Genomic DNA, 25396 nt, shown 5'->3' on the forward strand with positions numbered 1-25396 from the left:
AATTGCAATAGGATTTGTTTCATTATAAGTTTTCATGGGAGATAACCTAAGATCAATATTCCTTGAACAAAAAAGACTTTCCGAAAGAAAAAAAAGATTTCCTCTCATGTAATCGTCATTCGGTATGCAAGAACTTGTACCTGCTACTAAGACCTTATAAAACGTCACCAGTGTCTGAGAAGAAAGATGACGAACTATGGTGATTGCTAAACACTTTAGTCCTATTTCTAAACAAGGTAAAAAAAAAACCCAGCACAACCTTGTTGGTAAATATGCAGCAACGACTTCACAACTGATACATGATATTCCTGACGAATAGACTATAGGTACTAACGTTGTTAATTGTATACACTACATGCTATATATAGTGTTTTTTTTTTAGTTTTCTTTGTAAATTATAAACTTTTACAGTTTGGCCCATTTTTTAGTATTTTTAGTAGGGCTCGGTACTTTTTTTTTCCAGTCATTGTGTTATTATCATATCATGTATTCTTGTCTTTTTTTAGCTTGTGTGCTTTGAGTATATGCAATTTTGTTGTTGTTGTTGAATCATGTGTGTCTAGTTGTTTTTAATAAGATAACACAATGTGAACAGATGTATCCTTTTTTGAACAGTTTTATTTATATATTGTAATTTTGAATGACTGACATTAAAGTGAGAGGTTTAGCTAGCCATAAAGGGAATTTAATCCACCATTTTCTGCACAAGGATATGTCTATACCAAGTCAAGAATATTAAAGTCAATTTACATAAGTTTGATAAGTTTGATCTATTTGTTTACTTGACAATGGAATCACCGTTTTGCATTTTCCTTGAAGCTTAGTTTTGTGGTAAAATTTTACTTTTAAACCTTTATACGTGTGTAGCTTCTTTTAAGCAATCTTACTATATTCCAAAAAGATAAATCTGCAGTTGATAACACAGTAAATTGCTTTTCTGTTATTAAGTTACAGGGTTCCATTCAGTCAAAATACAAAAGAACTACCACAATCTGACTCAGAATTTGTCCAATACAGAATGTATCATAGATTCATTAATATCAAAGGGAGTGTTAGATCCTGACGATCGGTCAGAAATAGTCTATAGTGGAGTACAGGCCAAAATAAACAGAAAACTAATAGACCATGTCCGAAGTGAACAAGATTATCAGTTTTTTTCTTGAGGCACTGAAAGAGGATCCTACGAATGCAAAGCTGGCATCTGACTTAGAATCTACCGAGGTGAAACCAGAGGAATTCAATGTACTTCAAACAGGTTTAGTAATTTTCTTAACTAATGATAAATAGTAATGCATAGAACATCAACATAAAATATCTCAATATAGACAAAAGATGTGGATGTAAGGTTATGTGTCGCCCTTCTGGTCTTTTTCAAGCAACCCAACTGCATTATAACAGGTATAATAGGCTGTAAAAGGCAATGACAAACTGAGGAACAATTCAATAGACACAACCAGATGGATGCTCAAGCAATAAACAGATATGACAGACATACATACACAACAAAATGCATAATTTAGGTCAACTCGTTTAATTATTGAAAAGCAAAGTTAGCAATTTACACGTAACAGAAGTCAAGTGAATAACATCATTAGTCTATAGGTCTCAAGATAGTTTTATCTCCTGGATAGCCCCCAATGGGTATATTAAAAATTATAGACAACGAAGATACAACAGTAAACTATTATTATCAAAACAGTTCGGGGAACCAGTAGGGTTAACTATTTCTGCACAATATATTATGTCGTTGTAAGTTGTATTCCCTCTAATTCTTTCATATAAACAATCAACATATTTCTGGGCTTCAGTTGCCTTGTGGTCTAACTAGTTGAACTGCTGAATCACTAGTATGCCAATAACCAGGTTGTGAGTTTAAACCCCGTCCATGTCACGTGCGCAGGAGTATAATCTTTATCGAGTGTGATTGTGATCACGGAATAGCACAATTATGTTTAAAAGAGGAACGAAAGATTCTAGTTGGACAGTCAAATTCATAATCGAAAACAAACTGACAACGCCATGGTTAAAAATGAAAAAGACAAACAGACAAGCAAAAGTACACATGACACACAATAGAAAACTAAAGAAAAAGCAACACGAACAAAAAGTGGCGTCTAACATGTTTAACACCAACCAAGCAATCAATCCAAAACATTTCCATATGAATATCCATAAATGGGATTCCTAAAAAAAAAACACTCATTTTTAACTTACAGGAGTAAAATTACCATCACTTACATACACACCAGGGTTCCAGACAATGGTAACATTAGTTTCAATGGTAAAAGCTGTCCAGATTTCAAATAAAGAACCAGAAAGCCATGACACCAGCCTATCAGCAGACTTATATAGATTACAGTCTTGGTACAAAAAGATGCTTAAAATGAAACTAATGAATTCGCATCAATATCAACAATATTTTCAAAGAGTTAGAGAAGTAAGTTATTTTCTTAAGTTTACACAGTAAAAGTCTTAAAAAGAATATTCTATTGATTCTATTTTCGTTTATTGTTTCTTGTCAACAACCGATTGAACAATAACATTAATAAAAATTAATATATCATTAAAAAAGGGTTGACCCTGATGTATGCATTATCTTACTACACAAAATAGTTGTTTTTTTGCCTATAATTTGATTTTCTGGAAGCAGAGGTTGTCGGTGAAATGTTGTAATATTTTTATTTTTATTGTTTTTGACATATCTTTAAGAGAGCTCATCCAGAAATTTTTCACTACATGCTTTTGATTACTTTTCTCCCCTTTTAAAACATATTACTTATTATGAGGTAATATTTGTATTGTTAAAAAAACTGAGAATGAAAAGATGTACAAGTGATCGGAATAAAAAAAAAAAGACTTGTGATGTCAAATAAACACTGTATATCATTTTATTCTGGTATCACCTAAGATGAACAAAGGTTTATAGAAAAACATATTAATTAACATAGCATTCGCTTGTACATTTGTTGAGGAAACATCAACTATATAAATTGAAAATACTGACAACGCCATGGCATTGACAGAAGAAAAAAACAAACGACAGTTTACACAATACAGTACAACACATATAAAGACTGAGCAATACGATAACCACAACAATATAGAATGATTGAAGATGCTCTAGAAGGTTAAAAACAGATATTGCTCCACATTTGGCACCCGTCGTGTTGTCATACTTAAATTAGAAATAAATTTTGTTTTTTTAATTATCAATGTAACCATTTGTTTGATTTGTGAACAGATATTGGTCAGACTAGGTGAAAATGATAATCCTGTAGATATAACATGGAATGTTGGACTGCAAAAACAAGTTAGGAAGGTTCTTTGTGATTTAAAAGGTAGCCTTATTGACATGTAGCATAAATATGTGAAGAAAAACAAATATCTGGCTTTCTCACATAGACATAGTGAAAAAAAGTATTGTTATGGGTACATTCACAAAACACACACTTAAAAGTAAAGACTAAGCATCATGTATCCCTATAAAATATATGTTAACTTTATCAAATGCCCTGATTCTACTTCAATAGTGGCACCCGTGAGTTTACTAGGGCAACGTAAAAAACGAAATAATAATGCTTATTAATTAGGAAAAATGACAGGATTTGTCATTATTGGCTATTGAAAATGAAGAATGACAGGATTTTTTACTTCTGTAGCTCCGACCAAAGAATGGAAAACAGCCCAAGGCCACCAATGGGTCATCAACAAAGTGTAAAAATCCTGCAACAGTAAGCTTCCTTCCGCTGGCCCCTAAACCATTACATATACTAGTTCTGTGAAAATGGAGGTCACACTAAACTCCTTAACATATAAATGAACTAGAATTAAAAAGAAGCAAAATACAAGACATACAAAGACCGGAGTCTTCTGACTTGATACAGGTGCAAAAATGCAGCGGGTTAAACATGTTTTGTGAAACCTTAACCCTCCTACTATATCTTCTAGCCGATGTAGAATAGATGTACAATTATGTGTCACTGTAAATGGCATCTCTGAAGACCTTGTATTATAGCTAAATGTAACATTTGATTTTCCGATGCTCATGTAATTTCAACACAACATTTGAAATGGCAAAAGAAAGCACATGTTGGGTATCTAACACAATAGTAATTAGTCACAGAGCTACGGGACTTCAACCGGATGAATCAAGAGATTTTTTTTATATTATGCACTAACATCAATATGCCTGAATTGATTTGCTCAAAACTTTCTGTAACAAGATTTACAATTTATCATTCCAAGGCTATGGGAATTTGACCGTCAAATAAAATGGATAAATAAAAACCATTTTTAAATGTTATGCACCCGCTTTATTTGCTTGGATCACATTACTACAAATTTGAAATGTTATTGGGATTAGTGAATATAATCTTGCTTTTGATTTTGAAAATATTCTGAATTGTCATTCCAGATTTTCTGGGGATTTTTAACAGGTATATATGACAGTATATTCATATACCTAACGGAATCCTTATTCATGATTTCTTGTTTAAATCTGCTTTGATGCTTTCAAATATTCCGTTTTATTCGGCAACTACTTTAATGAGCACAATTATAATACATCATGAACTCAAGGTACAGCTGCTGTCCCATGTTTTGGCGGGACATATGTATCAAGTTGTTTTGTTTTATTTATGTCCATACTTTTATCAACCGATATTTGAAATGTGTTTTGTTGTTACATCACTCTCTCCTCCAGCCGCCCTTAATTGAATTATTTGCATTTGTCATGTCGAGGTCAATTTTAACTTGATTTGAAGTAGGGTGTGCTCGGTGTTAGAGATGCCTTGTAGTTCATTTGTTCTACTTTGTTCGGTAGAGACTCGTCGCATTGCCAATCATGCAGCATCTTCTAGTTTTTGAATATACATGTATGTGTCTTACATGATAATGTAAGTATACACGTTCGTTAGTGCATTTCCTTAGTGAAATCATGGTAATAGATCTCAGGAAAAAATTCTGTTCAAATTTCAGAAAAAGAAGAACATTCTGATCTTAAAGAGAAAATTTTGAAAATGGAAACTGAGCAGGACGAAGTTATACCAAAGAATATTAGAGGTATATTATTAGTTCAAATGCTTTGCAACTTTATATCTTGACAACAAACGTCTGTAGTAAACTATTCTGCTTTCAAACCAGTGGCAGCTCGAACAGAACCGAAATACTAATTGAAAAAATAAAATAACAAAAATACCGATTTCAAAGAGGAATATTCAAAACAAAAAGTCTGTCAAATGGCAAAATCAAAATTTCAAACAAATCAAACAAAGGAATAATACCTGTCCGATGGATATTACAAAAAATAGGCTAAACATTAAAAGTTATATGTGTTAGCGGCAATAAGTGAAATTAGGCATTAAGCTTAAATCCTAGGCAATAAACTAACGCCTAGGCAGTAAGTCTATTGCCTAAATGATGTTAGGCATTAGTCTTAAATCCTAGGATTTAAGCTTAAATCCTGAAAAATGTGAGCAGGCATTAAGCTTAATGCCTAAAATGTAAATGCGAGTAAATAAAAGACATTTATTCATTTAAATTAAAATATTTTTGTTACATAATAATATTATGATAACTGTGGCCTGTTTATCGACACTGTCCTTAGATTAGTCCTATAAGATATTCTTAGGACAGAAAATATGATATAGTTAGGATCGACTTACGACATTTCTTAGCATTCTTCACATCGAAAGCTATCTGAGGATTTCATTAGCTGGAATGTCCTAAGTATTGGCGTAAAAGAAAATAGCAAATGAAAAAAATGAAATATTGTATCAAATTCAACCAAAAACATTAATTCACACACCGATTAATTATTAGAAAATAATTACTAGTTTTAAATGAAAGGTATAATTGTAAATCTAAACTCTTTGAAACAAAATATAAGTAAAAAATATAACTACGTTTTATATTAGAATTGAACAAAATAATTGTTAATAGTAAAAATTAAATATATAATCGGTAAAATCATGTTATGCTTTGAGGGACCTGAATTCGAAGCGTCACGGTTTCATACTTAAAAGTTCATAGGAAAATCTCGTGCATCTTCATATAAATACTGAATACTTCAACTATTTTATTTTATTACTGCAAATAACATACGTTTGAGAATGAAAAGAAGAAAAAAAATCAAATTTCACCGATTTTAACAATGCAAAAGTACAGGACCCAGTGTCATCCTAAATATAAAAAAGAAGATGTGGCATGATTACCAATATGACAAATCTCCACAAGAGACCAGAAATAAATTAACAAATAAAATATGTTATTTATATTAAAATGCATCAAATAATAATTTAGAAATATAAAAACTTGATAGAAATTTGTGTTAAAAAATCATTTTGTTATCACAAATTGTCGAACTATTAACAAAGACAATTTACTTATCCAATAAAAAAAAATAGTAAATGGTGTGATAAAAAAAAATCCAATCTTAATTTGGTCTACTTTTGACAAGTTCAAACCAGCTCGACTAATGAAGTGTACAAATTTACTTTTTTTTAAGTCTTTTTGATACTTATTTATACCACACAAACACGAAAAAAGTATGAGTTTATTCTGTTTTTCAAAATTACTAAATAAACTTACTAATTTTGAAGATCTGTCAAATGAATGTATATTTATAAATGTAGAATTAGAAATATAATAAAAAAACGACTCTTTATCAAGAATAAATCACCCAATATGCATAAATTCCATAGTTTACTTATTGCCTAAAATTATCTTCGGCAATAGGATGAATAATCATCATCAGATTTCAGGCAATAAGCTTAATGCCTGAAAATTTCAGGCAATAACTTAATGCCTAGGCGTTAGCTTATTGCCTAGGATTTAAGCTTAATGCCTAATTTTACTTATTGCCGCTAACATATGCACAAATACAAATAAAAGAAGACTATAACACGTTAATAAGATGATAACAACGTCAGTACCTAGAATCCAGACTTCAAGACCGTCATGTAGTACTTGTAAATACCGTATCTAAGCTACTGAAAATTACATATAATTGACCCTGTCATCTTTGAGTCTGAACAAAATTGTATCATACAGTGCTATAGTCTAGCAGTTGTATATTTACGCACTAACTCGTCTTAGAGAAAGGACCACTTTTTTTTTGTGTTTCATTATTTCGAACTTTGAATTAGTCTGTTCAAAAAGAACCACAAGAATAAAAACATTCAAATCAGTGGAAAATAGGACAAAAGACTTAAAAGGGTGAATACTGAATAGAAATTAAAAACAACAGACGTATTCCGCGGTATCATAAAACATGTAAAAGGCCAGTAAAAAGTTGGATTGCATAAAATGTAAAACTTTGATGTATCAAGATCTCATGCGTTACGTTCAACGTTCTCGTATTCTATTCCTTAATAAATGAAAACATGTTAAATTTGCCGTTTCTGCATTTTTACTTTATTTTGCCTCGCCCAAATGTTATTTAGATTATATACAATGCTTAATCGCGTTATTATCACTAATTGCATAACAAGTCCGAATTTGAGGGATGTTATTTTTACTGTTCACGAGTTAGGTCCCACTTTTCATTGGAATTGTGTCCTTTATTGGAAATATTGCTGAATATGTCGTATATTTACAAGCAGGGTATTTATGTCCTATGGACACATTCGTCTTTGATTTAATTCTAACATCGTAGTGCCATTGGACATAGACGTGCATATTTATATGTAGTCATCGAAGTATGCCAAAAATACACCATTGGTTAGGCCAAACATGTTTTCATTATTTGTTTTACTTACGACATTGCGTCATTTCTGGATTCATTTCCTCGCACGCCTGTGTGACTTCATTTACCAGATAGACGGCTCATCTGTTTCCCTGCTCTATTAAAAGTTTCCAGCACTTTCAAAATCGTCATTCTGTAGGGGAATATAGAAATATTTTGTGTTCCATAAGTACGTAATCCTGATTACTGTGCGATTGAGCCAAGGTGACCATTTTCATATTTTGATTTCCCGAATATTTTGTGCAGTATAAAATAAAATGGTTTGACCCGTTTGCTCAACATGTGTTGGAAATTTCAATGCATACATTGTGTCACGTTTTAATGGAAGTCACATGACAGATTCGTCTGAAAACTGTTCCCCGGAACTTGACTTTTGGTATGAACACATAATGAAGTTGGATAATTTTTTGGCGATGTTGTTCATTGTTATAATCAATTTGTGACATTTACCATTGACCTTTTTGTCAAATACATCAATTTTATGGAACATTTTGATGTCTGTTTTTTACAAATTTAGTATGAACAATATAATCTAATATTCTTTTAAATGATTCTACAATTAGTTATATTCTAAATAGTACTGTTCCATGGTTAAACAATACAATATCCTCGTGTCTTATTAGAAGATATCATTGACTTTTTGGTAGTTTCAATTACAATGCTATCAAAATAAGAATATCGAAAGTGATGGCCACTAAGTCAAGCCCGTACAACACTTCAGGCCATCATCTAGTCTTCAACAATAACACGATAATTTTAAAAATGTGTAGGAACCTACTGTGAATTCGTGATTATTTATTAGATATTACCAATGTCATTTCAACTGATCGGGCGGAGCTTACGTTTTAATTTGCATAAGGACAGTCTATTTGAAGATGTGTGTGATTAGGATGATTGCCGTTATACTCATTACTGATTTCTAATCACCTATCAGTGTCATCAAAGGAATTTACAAAAGAATGACTGGACACTTTTTTGATGAGTTTATCCTCTAACACCTATCTATAGATGGACTGGTTTATTATGAGCGAACCGGTTAAACTCCGCCCAATCAAGTGAAATAAATCGAGTAATACCAATAATCGTGGGTTTTGTACGAAGTCAGGAATATAACAGTTGTTATCCATTCGTTTGATGTGTTTGACCTTTTGATTTTGCCATTTGATTTCGGACTTTCCTTATTGAATTTTCCTCGGATTTCAGTATTTTTGTGTTTTTACTTTTTTGTGGATACAGGTGAACCACGAATTCAAATGGTAAAAGAAAAATACATTTTCAATAGGATATGTATGCAGAGATTGGGAAAAAAACAGGAAATAAAAAAATTAAAAATAGAAATCCACGAAAAATGATACCCATGAAAAAAAAGGAAACCACAATACACGATATACTCAATCTACCTCTGAATGCCTGTTGTAAATGATAAAAAAAAATCATGCAAATTGAAAATATCTAAAAAACTACTTTATAATATGTTTCAGACCAAATAGAAAAAGAAATAAAAGAATGGGAAATAAAGGATAAGATGTGTGTGACTACAAGAGCAAGTGAGTACGTACTTGAGTGTTTACAGGACAACAGTTGTTTGACTTTAATTGCACCATCAGGAGTAGGCAAAACTTTTATTGCAAGACACATAGCACTAGTTTTACAAAAGGAAGGGTACAGAATAATACCAGTGAGAAAACCAGATAATATTAGTGATTATTATCAACCAGGTAAACAGACAGTCTTTATAGTAGATGATATGTGTGGAAATTTTACTGCCAACCAACAGCAAATTGAAAACTGGCAGCAAATGTTACCTGTAATAAACACAGTTATTGCAGACAAATGTTGTAAGATTATTGTATCTTGTAGGTTACAAGTTTATAGAGATGATAAGTTCAATATATTAGAACCTTTTAAGTCCTGTGAATGTAATTTGATGTCAGATAAGTTATGCCTTACAGCTGAAGAAAAAGATAGTATGGCAAGCATTTATATTGATTCAAGTTTAGACAATATTGATAAATTATCACAAAAAAGTGAATTCTTTCCTCTTTTATGCTCTTTATATCTTTGGGAAAAACATGGAGATGTTAAGGAATTTTTCAAAAATCCATTTTTCGTCTATCAAAATGAACTAGACAGTTTGAGTAGGCAAGGAGATGAGGGAAACTATAAACTATGCAGTCTAGCTTTATTAGTTCTCTTTAATAATCAACTGCCGTACAAATGGATCCAAGGTACAGTAACACGTGAGCAACGACATATTATCAAAACTACATGTGATGCTTGTGGATTAAACAGAGGTACTTCAAAGGCAAAACTTAAAGAGGCCCTTCTCACTCTAGAAGGTACATTTGTACATAAACAGAATGGTATACATGTATATAGAACTGTACATGATAAATTGTTTGATTTTCTTGCTCATTATTTTGGTAAAAAAATGACTCAATGTTTAATAGACCATGGCGATAGTGATTTAATACATGAACGTTTTATTTGGAGACAATCACAAGATGAAAAGAACAGTAACATAGACTTTATTATTGAAATACCAGATGATTATTTTGAATTATATTTAGAAAGGTTTATAAAGGACTGGTCAGCAGGAAAAGTGAGAGTTATATTCGAAAATAATAATATGGAAATACCATTATTTAGACAACAGCTATTACAGCACTTAAAACTACTGGACAAATCACAACAAGAATCTTTAGCCAGGGACAATGATACAGTGTTACCAAAGGAGCACCATGGATCAGGTGATACCCCACTGATAAGAGCTTGTTATCATGGTTATACTGATATGACACAGTGGATGTTACAAAATAATGTGGATGTAAATCAATGTCGAGACGATGGGACTACTGGACTGATAATGGCATCGTGTCATGGGCACACTGATGTAATGAAGTTGTTATTAGAGACGAATCCTAACATTGATCAATGTGACAATAAAGGTTGTAGTCCTCTGTTTATGGCAAGTCAGGAAGGACATTCTGATATAGAAAATTTGTTGTTGGAGAGAAATCCTAACATTGATCTATGTAACAATGATGGCTGTAGTCCTCTGTTAACGGCAAGTTATAACGGACATACTGAAATAGTGAAGTTGTTGTTAGAGAGAAATATCAAAATTAATCTATGTAACAATGAAGGCTGTAGTCCTTTGTATATGGCAAGTCAGAACGGACATACTGATATAGTTAAGATGTTGCTAGAGAGTAGTGCTTACGTTGATCTATGTGACACGGATGGATGTAGTCCTCTGTTCATGGCAAGTCAGAACGGACATACTGATATAATAAAGTTGTTGTTAGAGAAAAATCCTAACATTGATCTATGTGTTAAAGATGGTCGTAGTCCGCTAAACATAGCAAGTCAGAAAGGACATACTGATATAGTAAGGTTACTGTCAGAAAAGACTCCCCATGATGATCAATGTGATAATGGCATTTATTGAATATATTTTTGGTTGGTGTTTTATATCTCCTGCTATTCATCCCATTATTTTTTCTCTGTATGAATTATTCTGTTATGCATCCCATAACTGTTTCTCTGCTTAATATCTACTGATATTTATTCCTTTACTTCTGTCTATGCTTGATATTTACTGATATTCATTCCAATACGTCTGTCTATGTTTGATATACACTGCTATTCAACCCATGACCTCTGTCTTCGTTTGATATCTACTGCTATTCAGTCCATTACTTCTGCCTCTGGTTGATGTCTACTGCTATTCATCCCATAAGTAATGTCTCTGTTGGATACTTATTGCTATTCGTCTCAATATTTCTATCTAAGTTTGATGTCTACTGCTATTCATCTCATTACTTCTGTCTCTGTTTGATATATATTGTTTTTCATCCCATTACTTTTATATATAATGTTACCATGGTTACAAGACACATGCAGCATAACTTCACTTCACATCATTATCTCCTGATTTTTTCACCAGGAACAAAAAAGCAATCAAATTTGACTTGCAGAAAACCATTGTGTTGAACGCAATGAATATAATTGTACCGCACTCAGTAGACATTTTAATTTTATTATTATTCAGTTGTTTTTGATACTTCATGGTTTTTCTAATGTCACATATTTATTTCTACTGAAGCAGTCTAGGTATGATTAGTTTCTATTTTTTTTTTTTTTTTTGGTTTTTGTTGTTATCTATCTATGTATATTTTGTGTACTTTTAGTAGTCTTTTTGTCGTTTTCCTTTTTTGACATGGCGTTGTCAGTTTATTTTGTGTACTTTTAGTAGTCTTTTTGTCGTTTTCCTTTTTTGACATGGCGTTGTCAGTTAATCTTAAACTTATTTGGTATCTTTAGCATTTCATTTGTCTTTGATGTATACATTCTGAACTTTCCTCATTTTACTGAATGTATTAAGGCATATTTAAACTTCACAACTGCTTCCTTTTTTAATGGTATAACAATCTTTATAGTGTTGGATTATTGTCTTTTATCATATTATCATATTAACGATGACTTCTTTTTTCTCTTTTCTTTTCTTTTTTTTTTTTTTTTGCCTCTAACGTTTTTTCCTTTTCTTCAATTTTTGTACACGACAATAATTTTAATTGAGTTAACAATTTTTGCAATCATTACTTGGGTTGCAATATTTGCTACATGTAGCGTGTTGTACTACTTTTTCATATTGTATTTTTACTATCGTTACTTGTTTAACTGTCAGTGTATTCTCTATATTTTGTACAAAATAGTCATGTAAAGTAAGTTTATAGAGTATGCTGTCATAAAAAAAGTACTGGTTCTATTATTAAAACTAAAATTCGATAAATTAATTAGTATATGACATATGTCTTAGATTTTAGATTTAGGAATTTGTGGAACTAAGTAAAACTATATTGATATGTAAAACGTTCTACATTACACATGTTATTTGTATACATTTGCAATGGCTGACACTGTATGATTTGTATATCTCAAAATAATAAGCAAATGTATTAAGGATATTTGCTCCTCTTTTAAAAAAGCAAACTTTTTAAAAAGTAATAAATTGATAGTCTATAAATAACGTACCTTAAAAACATACAAATAGATATATTACTAATTAACGTGACAGGTTTTATTTTTATTTCAGAACCTTACTGCGTATTATCGATTTTACCCGATCTGCATGATGATAATAGCTTTTAAACAGGTAATACCCTGAAATTTATTAATAAGATCCTGCTAGCTACATATGTGCACCATTTGAATAAATAGAATTTCATTGATTAACTTTCCGCTGCATTCGGTTAACACAATAGGGTAATAGCATTTAAATAAAAACATTAAAGAGTTATCATGCGAGTTATCCATACTCTGGAACTGATAACTGAATTATTTGTACAGTTATTAAGATAACGATGCGTTTTACAGAAAAGGGGATAATGAACTGAAAGCAAAAAAATACCAAAAAATAAGAAACAAAAAAATAAAGAATGAAAAATATTTGGGTGTTTATTAAAACATTAAGAATAGAGAATAATTGGCAACAGATATAAGAAAAAATACAGCAAAAAGTAAATAATATTAAGAATAAAGATATTAAATGATCTCCAATACACACCCACAGCTCTCGAACAATCAATTAACTAATATTGTGGGAAATGGATTCTGAGACTGAAAGTTTTATGTAACTAAGATATCTATAAATTACAATTTTCAGTGAAAATATATATGTAATGATTGGTAACGTTTTACTTGTATGTATTGTTAGGAATTATATATTGTTTATATTGCAATACAAAACTATTGTGTTTGCTAAATTTGTATCAGAAGTAGATTGTTTATCAGTGTTATATGTATTTTTTTTATTTACTTTTTTCTGTATATTTATAATCAATATTAATATCACCAGTGAAAAGTGACTTACGGGTACTTTTTACTGGCAATGTCGGTTATGAGAGTTATCTGCCTTGGATGCATTCGTATTTATTTGTATGTGAACAATAATATTTAAATTATTTTTATTATTTATATTGCAGTGTAATTTTTTATAATTTGCTAAAATTCTTGTGACAGTTTTTACTTTTCTTTGCAAACATTCAAAATCAAATTGTTGTTCAATTTCTGAGATTAATTGTACCTTGATTTCTGATTGTAATCGTTTACGTTTAGGTCAAATCATTTTGAAATTTATTGAAAGATAAGTTAAATCAGCATTTAATTGTTCGAATTAATGTTTGGTACACACATAGTTTATGTTGTGAATATAAGGATTGAATTTGATTAAGCAGTTATCTATGTCATGAAAAGAAGTTGTATGAAAATGTTACCATGCTAAACGGAACATTATTATGATGATTATTAAGATATTGGTCTAGGAATTACAAACTAACAACATGGTTATATTGTAAATAACAACTATTGTATTCATTGATTGAACAAATGTATATATTTAGATTTTGAAATAATTAACATTTAAAATGAAACATGTGTTTGTTGTGATAAACTGAATGAAAACAACCAAAGCGATGCCCAAACTTGACCCATCTTCCAGGGGCCAACCAATTCTACCATGTGTCAGCTAGTCTACCCCACCCCACAGTGATCGCGTAATGAGAGCGAAAGTGCATACCAATGTACTCCTTACCCTTGTCAAATAATGTTTTATGATTGTTTAATAGACAATTCACCACCAGATACCAAATGATACAGATGTTTGCCAATGTAGATATAGACAGTAAGAAGATGGGGTTATATTGCCAATGAGACAACTCTCCAATAGAGATGTTCGCAAATAAAGGTCAATATTTGTGTAGACAATTAACAACCAGATACCAATGACATCGATATTTGTAAATATAGATAAGGAAAGTCAGAAAATGTGGTAGGATTGCCAATGAGTCAACTCTCCAAAGGAGATGTTAGAAAAAAAAAGGTTAATAAATGAGTAGACAATTAACCAACAGATACCAAATGACAAAGAGGTTCACTGCTGTAGCCAGTTAGAAAGGAGAATCTGCTGTCAATCAAATTTCTGTTATTTTCTGATTAAATGCAGTGACAGATTTTTGCCAAAACACATAATCTTAAGCGGCAAAAAAATGATCAAAACAAATGTTACTTTCCTATTTGTACAAGTCTGTGCGATCACGTTCTGCATGCCTTCCCACGTATCCTAGGTCTGCATCTGGAATATGTTTAGATTCGCTCACCATGACGTATATGAGGCCTTCAGCAATGAGCAAATTCCAAATCGTCTATCAGTAGTCTAAAATGTTTCAGGATAACCAATCGACATAAAGTAGGAAAACATATCAGATACTGTCACATTTGGTTGATATATAATCATTTCAAATAGTTTCAGCTTAAGTTAATTCATCATTTATAATTAGTTTAAAGGCTATTTCAGATGTTAGGTTGATTTGGGTTTTTTTTCGTTAAAACTGCCGTTTCAGATTGTATCATGTTTGGTTGATTTTTTTTTTTTTTTGAAAGGACCATTCCAGTTGGTGGCATACTTCGTTGAGTCAGCTGTATGTTAAAATTACCATTTCAGAAGGTGTCTTTTTTTGCTTATTTGTCAGTGTTGATTTAATGGTTTGTTATAAAGGATCATTTCAGATGGTGTTCGGTTTGTTTTATTAAATTGTTTTGTTTAAAGGGCCATTTCAGATGGTGTCATGATTGGTTGATTTTATTGGTTAGTAATATGGACCATTCTAGATGGTGTCATGTTTGATTGATTTATTTGTTTGTTAAAAGGACCATTGGATATGGTGTCATGTTTGGATGATTAATCAGTTTGTTAAATTGACCATTACAGATGGTGTCATATTTAGGTTGTTTATTAGTTTGTTAAATGGACCATTTCAGATGGTTACGTGGTTGGGTGGTTTATTAGTTTGTTATAATGACCATTTTATATGGTTTTATGTTTAGTTGATTTATAATTTTGTTAAAAGGGCAATTTCTGATTGTGTAATATTTGGCGGATTTAATTGTTTGTCAGATGGTGTCATGTTTTGATGATTTAATGATTTGTTAAAAAGGATTATGTCAGATGGTGTCATATTTTGATGATTTAATGATTTGTTAAAAAGGATTATGTCAGATGGTGTCATGTTTTGATGATTTAATGATTTGTTAAAAAGGATTATGTCAGATGGTGTCATGTTTTGATGATTAAATGATTTGTTAAAAAGGATTATGTCAGATGGTGTCATGTTTTGATGATTTAATGATTTGTTAAAAAGGATTATATCAGATGGTGTCATGTTTTGATGATTTAATGATTTGTTAAAAAGGATTATGTCAGATGGTGTCATGTTTGGTTGATTTATAATTTTATTAAAAGGGCAATTTCTGATGGTGTCATATTTTGATGATTTAATGATTTGTTAAAAAGGATTATGTCAGATGGTGTCTTGTTTGGTTTATTAAAAGGACGATTACAAATGTTGTCACTCATGTTTGGTTGATTTGGTTGTTTGTTAAAAGTGTCATTTTAGACGGTGTCATGTTTTGTTGATTTAATGGTTAGTTAAAAGTACCATTCAAGATGGTGTCATGTTTAATTGATTTATTTGTTGGTTGAAAGGACAAATTCAGATGGTGTTATGTTTGGTTTATTATTTTTTTTTTTCTAAATGGACCATGTGAGATTGTGTCATGTATGGGTGATTAATGAGTTTGATAAATGGACATTATAGATGGTGTCATGTGTGGTTGCCTTATTTGGTTATTAAAAGGAACATTACAAATGGTGTCACGTTTGGTTGATTCAGTTGTTTTTTAAAAGGACCATTTTAGATGGTGGCATGTTAAGGTGATTTATTGGTTTGTAAAAAAAGGATAATTTTAGATGGTGTAATGATTGTTTATTAAATGGTTAGTTAAAAGGTCCATTTCAGATGGTGTCATGTTTGGTTTATTTAAAACATTTTTAGATTGACCATTTCAGATGGTGTCATATTTGGTGGATTTATTAGTTTGTAAAATTGACCATTACATATGGTGTCATGTTTGGTTGTTATGGTTGTTTGTTAAAAGGACCATTTCAGATGGTGTGATGTTTGATTGATTAATTGGTTTGTTAAAAGGACCATTTCAGTCGGGGTCATATTTGTTGATTGAATGGTTTCTAAAAAGGACCATTACAAACGGTGTCAGGTTTGGTTGATTTGGTTGTTTGTTAAAATAACCATTTTAAATGGTGGCATGTTTGGGTGATTAATTGGATTATTAAAAGAACTATTTCAGATTGTGTCACGTTTGTTTATTTATAAGCTTGTTAAAATGACCATTTCAGATGGTGACATGTTTGTTGATTTATTAGCTTGTTAAAAGGACCTTTTGCAGAAGGTGTCATGTTTTAATAATTAAATGTTTTTTTTTAAATGACCATTTCAGATGGTGTCTTGTTTGGTTGATTTTTTTGTTTGTTAAAGGACAATTCAAGATGGTGATCTGTTTGTTTGATATATCTGTTTGTTAAAAGGAGACACTATCATCTTTGTGCAAGCGAATGTTCCATAACGATCAACCAACTGCTGATGGCGTCCGTAACATTTGAGAAAAAGAACGAGAGCGTTAAAAGGGCAAAGTATTATATAAACAATCTGTATATTGAGGTGACGTTAAGTCTCAATTGCCAGAACTGGTCCAATCCAATTAGTTATGATAATGCTATAGAATATAACTGTGCGGTTAATGACATTGAAATTCTTTTATGCGCAGTTAATTAAACGAAATATCACCCAATTCATTTTCAATACTTCATTTTGACTCGTGACTATGAAAGCTGCATCTACTAACAACATATTTGTATTCCTCATCTCAGATATGGACTTAAACACAGCCTTTCGCCTCATTTTCTCATCCATGAATTGTATGTCAAGATGACATATTTTTAGGACCCTCGATTCTAACTATTACAGACGCAACTACTGACCAAATATTATCTCTCTATGAGTTGTATCTCCTCAGCTATGGACTCCAAACTTTAATACGTCACTCATTTGTGAAATGTAGGTCAAGATTACCATATGTTTATCAGGACCCCTCGGTTATACACCACATCTATGAACCAAATCTCAACAACTATTACTTATTCTTCTACGGATTGATGGACTTTATTTCTGTGCAGACAGATGAAACACTATATTCCTTCCCGATTTTCATTTGACAAAAAATATAAAAATCTTAAAGCAAACAAATGTCATAGTATACCTCTCAGTAAAGGTTGTTAAATCATAGACATAATGTTTTCATTTCTATTCGGTTATGGTGAAATTTAAAAGTATCAACAAACAGTCATAACAATAGATTTGTATGATATGATTAATTATGCTCAAACTTACTACCAGTTATGAAACAAAATAGCATCGTTGAATGTCTAATGGTGACTTGAAGATGAAGGACAACAATAAAAACGTTCCAAATTTGGGTTTTACCACGTATTGATATTAATATTGTCTCGTGTACATTTACTCCATATCCCTTCATATGTTCATTGTATATACGACAGACTAAAACAACTGCTACATACTTCCACTAAAATTCAAAAAGCTTCAAAGAGTATAGCAAAGTATTCTCTTCGCAACAACTGACAAATCCTTGACAAATGTTTTCATTTCAATCTATTTTGTTGTTCTGTAAAATTGCAAAGTATTAACAAACATTATGTGGATATTTCAGAGATTTGAAAATCCAGTTCAGTTACTAAAACATGCTACCTTAAAAAATCCTGAGGTCGTTTACGTTAAAAGTAAAGATATCTTTATTATGATTATTTTTTTAAATGAAGAAAAAAAATCAAAATAGAATATAAAATACCTCTTTTGAGATAAAAAAAAAAAAACGCAACCTATAAATCATTTCCTATGTTCCGAAACGAGTTGGTACCTTGTTTACATTTCTAAACATAACCTTGTTTGGAAAATCCCCAAATACGGGTCACGCATTATGTGCATAATAAACCAATGAACATTCTTTGTTATAAGTAGTTGGCATTTTCTTTTAATATAAAAATTAATGAAAAAATGTATTTATTTCAATTACGTAAAATCCATAATTTTCATATACCGCAGAAAATAAAAATGTAGATCCGCAGAATTGCTTGTAACAATCTCAAACTCATATCATATAATGGACCGTCTAAGTGCCGGCCGATAATAAATGAACAGATACATTTGCTGGAAATATGTTCAGACTATTACAAACCCGTAGTCTAATTCGGGAGGTCACATGAGTGAAAAGGTAACGGGACTGTAGTTGCGGTATAAGGAACCTATATATCCGGATATTCCAAGACGATCAACCAACTCGTGATGGCGGCTATAACATTTACAAAGAGATGATTTCAACTTAATCCATTTGGAACTCGTGGTTTAATAGCGTCCTTGTTTGTAAGAATATAACGAACCAACAATTAAAATAAATGAACAGATACATGTGCTGGCAATTGGTTTTGACACAGTACACAGATAAAAGCATTTTTGTTAAAGTGCGTCAGCAGATGATAATAAGTTGCATTTTGTAAGAGCCAGTTGCATAAAACTTCATCATTTACTGATTCTAAAACAGTGTGCTTGTCATTACATTTTGTATTTTGTGTCTGTTTATGACGATCTTTGAGAACTTAGTATTTTAACAACAAACAGTGAGTTTCCATTTATAAAAAGGAAACTATATGTAAGATTCTTGAACACAATCTTTTGATATTGACATTATTGATAAATAATCTGCATCATTAAATCACGAATAACAGAACTTCCCTAGGTTAGTGGTTGATAATAACAGAACTTCCCTGGGTAAGTTGTTAATAATAACAGAACTTCCCTAGGTTAGTGGTTGATAATAACAGAACTTCCCTAGGTTAGTGGTTGATAATAACAGAACTTCCCTGGGTTAGTGGTTGATAATCATTTCCTTAAAACAATGAGATTTGATGAATTAATTATCCTGCATATTGCTGTAAAGCCCTCGCATGGTCAAAATAAGTTAGAGTGTTCAGTCAAATGCCCGGCTACATATTGCTGTAAAGCCCTCGCATGGTCAAAATAAGTTAGAGTGTTCAGTCAAATGCCCGGCTACTACATTTGTGTTGTCGATAAACCTATTGTCGGCTGGAAGAAAAAGGAGGAGTTTAATCTGGGGACTATTTTCAATATCTTAAGTGAATAATAAAATACTACTGACTAGTCCTTGTGTGGTTTTAATTCACAATCACTTGAAGATACCAACACCTAGTCACTTTTAAATGTATGTACCAAGTCACTTGAAGATACCTAACCCAACTCTATTAAAGGCGTTTGTACCAAGTCATTTGAAAATGCATGTATAATGTCACTTGAAGACATCTGTTTCAAGTCACTTGAATATATATATGTTCCAAGTCATTTCAATATACCTGTATCAATCACTTGTAGGTTTATGAACCAAGTCACATGAAGATGACTGTACGCGGTCATTTGAAGATGGCTGCACAAAGTTACTTGAAAATATATGTACCAAGTCTCTTTAAGATGTTTGTACCAAGTCATTTGAAGATACATGTACTAAATTACTTTAAAATATTTAAACTGAGTCACTTGAAGATACCTGTACTAGTCGCTTCAATATGTCTGTACAAAGTCACTTCAAGAAACCTGTACCAAGTCAAAGGAAGATTCATATATTACTTAAAGATAGATGTACCAAGTAAATTGACAAGTGTATGTACCAAGTCACTAAAAAAATATATGTACAAAGCCGCTTGAAATGTCTGTACCAAGTCACTAAAAAAATATATGTACCAAGTCGCTTGAAATGTCTGTAATAAATCACTTGATAGTGCATGTACCAATTCACTTGAAAAGGTTTGTACTAAGTCAATTGAGGATGTCTGTACCACGTCGCTTGAAATGTCTGTACCAAAGCACTCGAAGATGTCGTTACGAAGTCACTTAAAGGTCCATGTGTTCAAAGTCAGGAGTATGGCAGATGTTTTTTACTTGTTCCATGGGGACATTCCAGTTAATTTCTGACAGGTGGGGATGGTTGGGGAGATTTTTTTTCATACCTTTCAGAAAAAAACATCATGAAAAACTACCTATCAGATCTATAAATTAAGAACTATCAGATGTAGAGTTTCTGTTCATATTGGGTGGATGGGCTTTCATGGGGAAAATTGACTTATCAGAATTTTTTACTTCAAGGATTGTACCCATCAGAATTTTAAATACAATACCAGATAATGCATGATACGAAACTGTCTACATACCAAAGCACCTCTAAGATCTGAAATAGGTATTTTTTGTAACCCCTAAGATGTGATTATTTTTAATTATTTACTGCTGCAAGACCCTCAGCAATTTTGCGTATATGTGTACGTGTCAGATCAAAAAACCAAAAATTTCACCCCTAAGATGTATAAATTTTACACCCCTCAGAAAGGACCATCCATCATCCTTTAGCAGATATTAACTGGAATGGCCCATGGATTGATAGAGTTTGATTTTGTCATTTTTTATGGACTTTCCTTTTTTAAATTTCTCTCGGACTGCGATTTGTTTATTACCTTTTTCAGTGTTCAGAAAATTAACAACAAAAGATAAGCGGTGGACACCAAATCGGCGGAAATTCAAATTTTGAAATGCTTTTGAAATAAACTGACAATGCCATAGTATTTAAAACTAAAGATTGGACAACAAAAAACTCCACAAAACACCCAAGTTGCCACTTGAAAATTAATTTTCCCTTTTGTGCATTTGCTCTATGCCTTTTGTATTGCACAATATTTGTTGTCATCACGTCTTGCGCAAAGTTATGTATTATCAGTTCTTACCAAGCCAAGTTATTCATTTTCAAAATCCTTCTGCCCCAAATTCACTATACCCATCCCCATCCCCAGAAAATAAATGATCGCCGAAAAACCAAAATCCAATACTTCGAAAAGTCAAAAGATAACTATCCATCCACACAGTGATAACTTTAATAACTTCAATGACTATTTTTCCTATAGTTATATTCCCGTTTGCATTATATTTATTCAAAGTGGATGATAGTCCTGCAGTTACAAATTTTAGGAATTCAAGCAGGGAATCAACTGTAAGATAATCGTTAATTCGTTTTGGAATAGCTGATTTTGTGTTATACTTAGGAGATAACTGTATTGTATTTAAAGCTCCGACGACGCGTTAGCGCAGCCAGTACGAAGAATTGATACCCACGATAATAAATGAATCCAGAGTATATGTGTTTTAGACCAAACGCGCGTCTGACGTATAAAATTATAATCCTGGTACCTTTGATAACTATTTACATAACTGGTTCGATGCCTCTGCTTGTGGACGTGTCGTCCCTGAGGATATCACAAGCCCAGTAGTCCGCACTTCGTTGTTGACATCAATATCAATGATATGGTAATTTTTGTCAATTTCTTATTACAAAACTTGAATTTTTCGAAAAACTACGGATTTTCTTATCCGAGGAATAGATACATTTTGTAACCTTTGCCGTATTTGTCAAAACTTTTTGGAGTTGTGGGTTCTCAATGCTCTTCAATTTTGTATTTGTTTGCCTTTATAACTATTTTGATCTGAGCGCCACTGATGAGTCTTATTTAGACAAAACGCGCGTCTGGCGTATAAAATTATAATCCTGGTACCTTTGATAACTATTTACACCACTGAGTCGATGCTAGTACTGGTGGACGTTTCGTCCCCGAGGTATCACCAGCCCATTAGTCAGCACTTCGGTGTTGACATGAATATCAATCATATGGTCATTTTTATAAATTTCTCTTTAGAAAACTTCGATTTTTTTGAAAAAAAAAGGAATTTTGTATCCAAGGATTTGATTACCTTAGCCGTATTTGGCACAACTTTTTGAAATGTTTGGTCTTCAATGCTCTTTAGCTTTGTATTTGTTTGGCTTTATAACTATTTTGATCTTAGCGTTACTGATGAATAAAGGCAACAGTAATATACCGCTGTTCAAAATTCATAAATCGATAGAGAAAAAATAAATCCGGGTTACAAACCAAAACCTAGGGAAACGCATCAAATGTAAGAGAACTACGACACAATAGAGACATAACACTGAAATGTAACACACACAGAAACGAACTATAATGTAACAATGGCCATTTTCCTGACTTGGTACAGGGAATTTTATGAAAAAAATGGTGGATTGAACCTGGTTTTGTGGCATGCCAAACCTCTCGTTTTAATGACAGTGTTAATTATAACATTAAAATGACAACATTACACGACAGGGTTACAATAAATAAACAGATAAATGGGAGAAAATAAAGGACAGAGAAACAAACGAACAATAGCCATCAAAAGGTCTTATTTATCCGAAACACGCGTCTGGCGTATACAATTATAATCCTGGAACTTTTAAAAACTATATTCAATTACCAGCTCTTTGAAATATTATATGAAATGTTAGCAAACCTTGTTAACTAGAGGTGCACCAAATTGAGAAAATATTTAATGAATTTCGTTTCTCTTCTCCATAAACTGTCATCTTAATTGTTTTGACATGATTTAATAAAGGCAACAGTAGTATACCGCTGTTCAAAACTCATAAATCCATGGACAAAAAACAAAATCGGGGTATTTAAAAAACTTAAAAACGTTCGTGTGAGCATGAAATAGGAGATCTTTTAAACTAGCAAATGATAACACAGGGATCAAGAAAATATAACTCATAAAAATGTTGTCGTGTCGCCTTGAGATCTTTTAAATTGTCAATCCTCAATTTTAAATAATAGGTGCGTTCTTTCAGTCACAGTAGGAACGCTGAATCCGATGCCTCGTATTGAATTAATGTACTTATATAAAATCATTAATTTTGATAATAAAAGGGGGATCCAATCCCCAGAACGCCGACTGGATCTGCAACTGAACATAAATATGTACTCAGTGTATAGCATGCACTATTTTATTAAATATTAGTTGTTCTTTGAAAATGAAAATAGGACTATTCAGACCATCGAAAGATAATACAATAATATTATGGCGTCGCTTTGTGAGCTAGTAAATTAACAACTGTGTGTGTCAGTTCATTTAAATGTGTTGCCAAAAAATATATGAAATTGACTTTTATTTGCTTTATTGTGTTTTTAAGTCATATGAAACCTCAAATAAAAAAAATATGCATATGTTTTTATAACTTAGTGGAAACTTATGTACAGATAATATTTTCTGAAGAAAATTCTTTGATTTGTCTTCATTTAGAAGAAGTTTACTTTTCTTTAATTGCTTGCTTCCTGGAAGCAATTCGCTGACATATTTTCCGTATGCAAGTGACCTTCGTGTGACTCCTGTGATCGCGATACGCATGGATCTGTCCTTAAACTAAACAATTGTACATGTTACACACGCGCTCAATATCAATGCTTCTTTGTTGATTGTTTATAATAAGGTGACAATTTGTAAACTACGGCTTCAAAACAAGACAATAAAGTAGCTGCCATATTTTTACATCATAACAGACAGAGATAAAAGTAAATGACGATTATACTATATGTTTGTGTAAGAAATTACAAATTCGTGCACAGAAGACTAATTAGTGTATGATATACATGTTGTGTACAAGCTGTAATGTTGTACAACTTACAATTTGTACAGATTTTTTGTACAAGTTATCAGTGTTTTATGAAATTCTTAACGCAAATGAATGATACAAAAACATAGTCCTTATGTATGCATATTTCAGTCATATTTTTACAGCTACATGATACAGTCTCATACTGAGCATTGATACAAGAACATTATTAGACCACACAAAGACTTTTTTTTTAAATGCATAGTGTATAAGAAGAAAAATAGAATTATAATTTAAACCATTCAGGTATCCTCTTTCTAGTTTGAGGACAAAGAAAATAGCACTAAATGTTAGGTTGAAGTATATAAATTCGAATTTATAACATTAAACTGTTTCATTTTAGAAGATAAACCTGCACCACATTGTGCGAGTAGTATGTGTAAAAAAACTTATAACCTGTACAAAAACCCTGTACAAATTATAATCTGTATAAACTGATATATTGTACACAACATATATAAATACATTGGTTCAAGAATTGGATAAACATTTGTGTTCACCAGTCACTCGTTTCATATGACTTTAATGATAGATTTTTTTATTTTTTATCTTAATTTTTTTTTAGGAAGGTGTGGGTTAAAAAAATGCAAAAACTATGTCAAAGAAGATGTCTTAGGACTAGGACGTGGCTAAGGATGAAAAATCTAGAGAGAATCATTTCTAGTCAAATTTTCAATGGCACATGGACCCTTCAATTTTTGTTTTAACTTTTTTAGTTCATTTATCTATTTGCTATCAATTTATAACCGTCTTTTCAAGAGCTTGTTATTTTGAAACAGAGTAGCAAACATCCTTTATACTATTTGATAGTCTTCTGCTTGATAAATAAATTGTCCCTACATTAATAATATTTTACTTCGGCAAGCAGAATTAAAAAAATTATTATCATCGTTTATTTCAAAAAGATAACACATATATGAGATGCGTCAGATAGAAATCGATTTTATGCAAATAAACGTATAGATGTACATAAATATAAGAATTGCATTAATTTATGAACATTCAAATACGAAAGGGAAGATGAAGTTTGGTCTATTTTGAAGGATTCTTAAAATCAACACAATTTTCAAACAGTAACATACTTTGCATGGACATGTTTTAAAATAT

General features: G+C 31.6%; 2 protein-coding genes across 2 annotated transcripts in view; both read left to right on the forward strand.

The window, feature by feature from the left end:
* LOC143052029 (uncharacterized) overlaps positions 1-25396 on the forward strand; it is a 106415-nt gene that overhangs the window by 14443 nt on the left and 66576 nt on the right. The gene's annotated exons all lie outside the window — the stretch shown is intronic.
* Positions 949-12295, forward strand: LOC143051648 (uncharacterized). The gene is made up of 5 exons (XM_076224544.1): positions 949-1255; positions 2217-2437; positions 3242-3338; positions 4978-5061; positions 9226-12295. Exons 1-5 carry the CDS (start codon positions 1126-1128, stop codon positions 11193-11195), a joined length of 2502 nt encoding a protein of 833 aa, XP_076080659.1. The 5' UTR covers positions 949-1125; the 3' UTR covers positions 11196-12295.

Source organism: Mytilus galloprovincialis, chromosome 11 (assembly GCF_965363235.1).
Source record: "Mytilus galloprovincialis chromosome 11, xbMytGall1.hap1.1, whole genome shotgun sequence".
Lineage (NCBI taxonomy): Eukaryota > Metazoa > Mollusca > Bivalvia > Mytilida > Mytilidae > Mytilus > Mytilus galloprovincialis.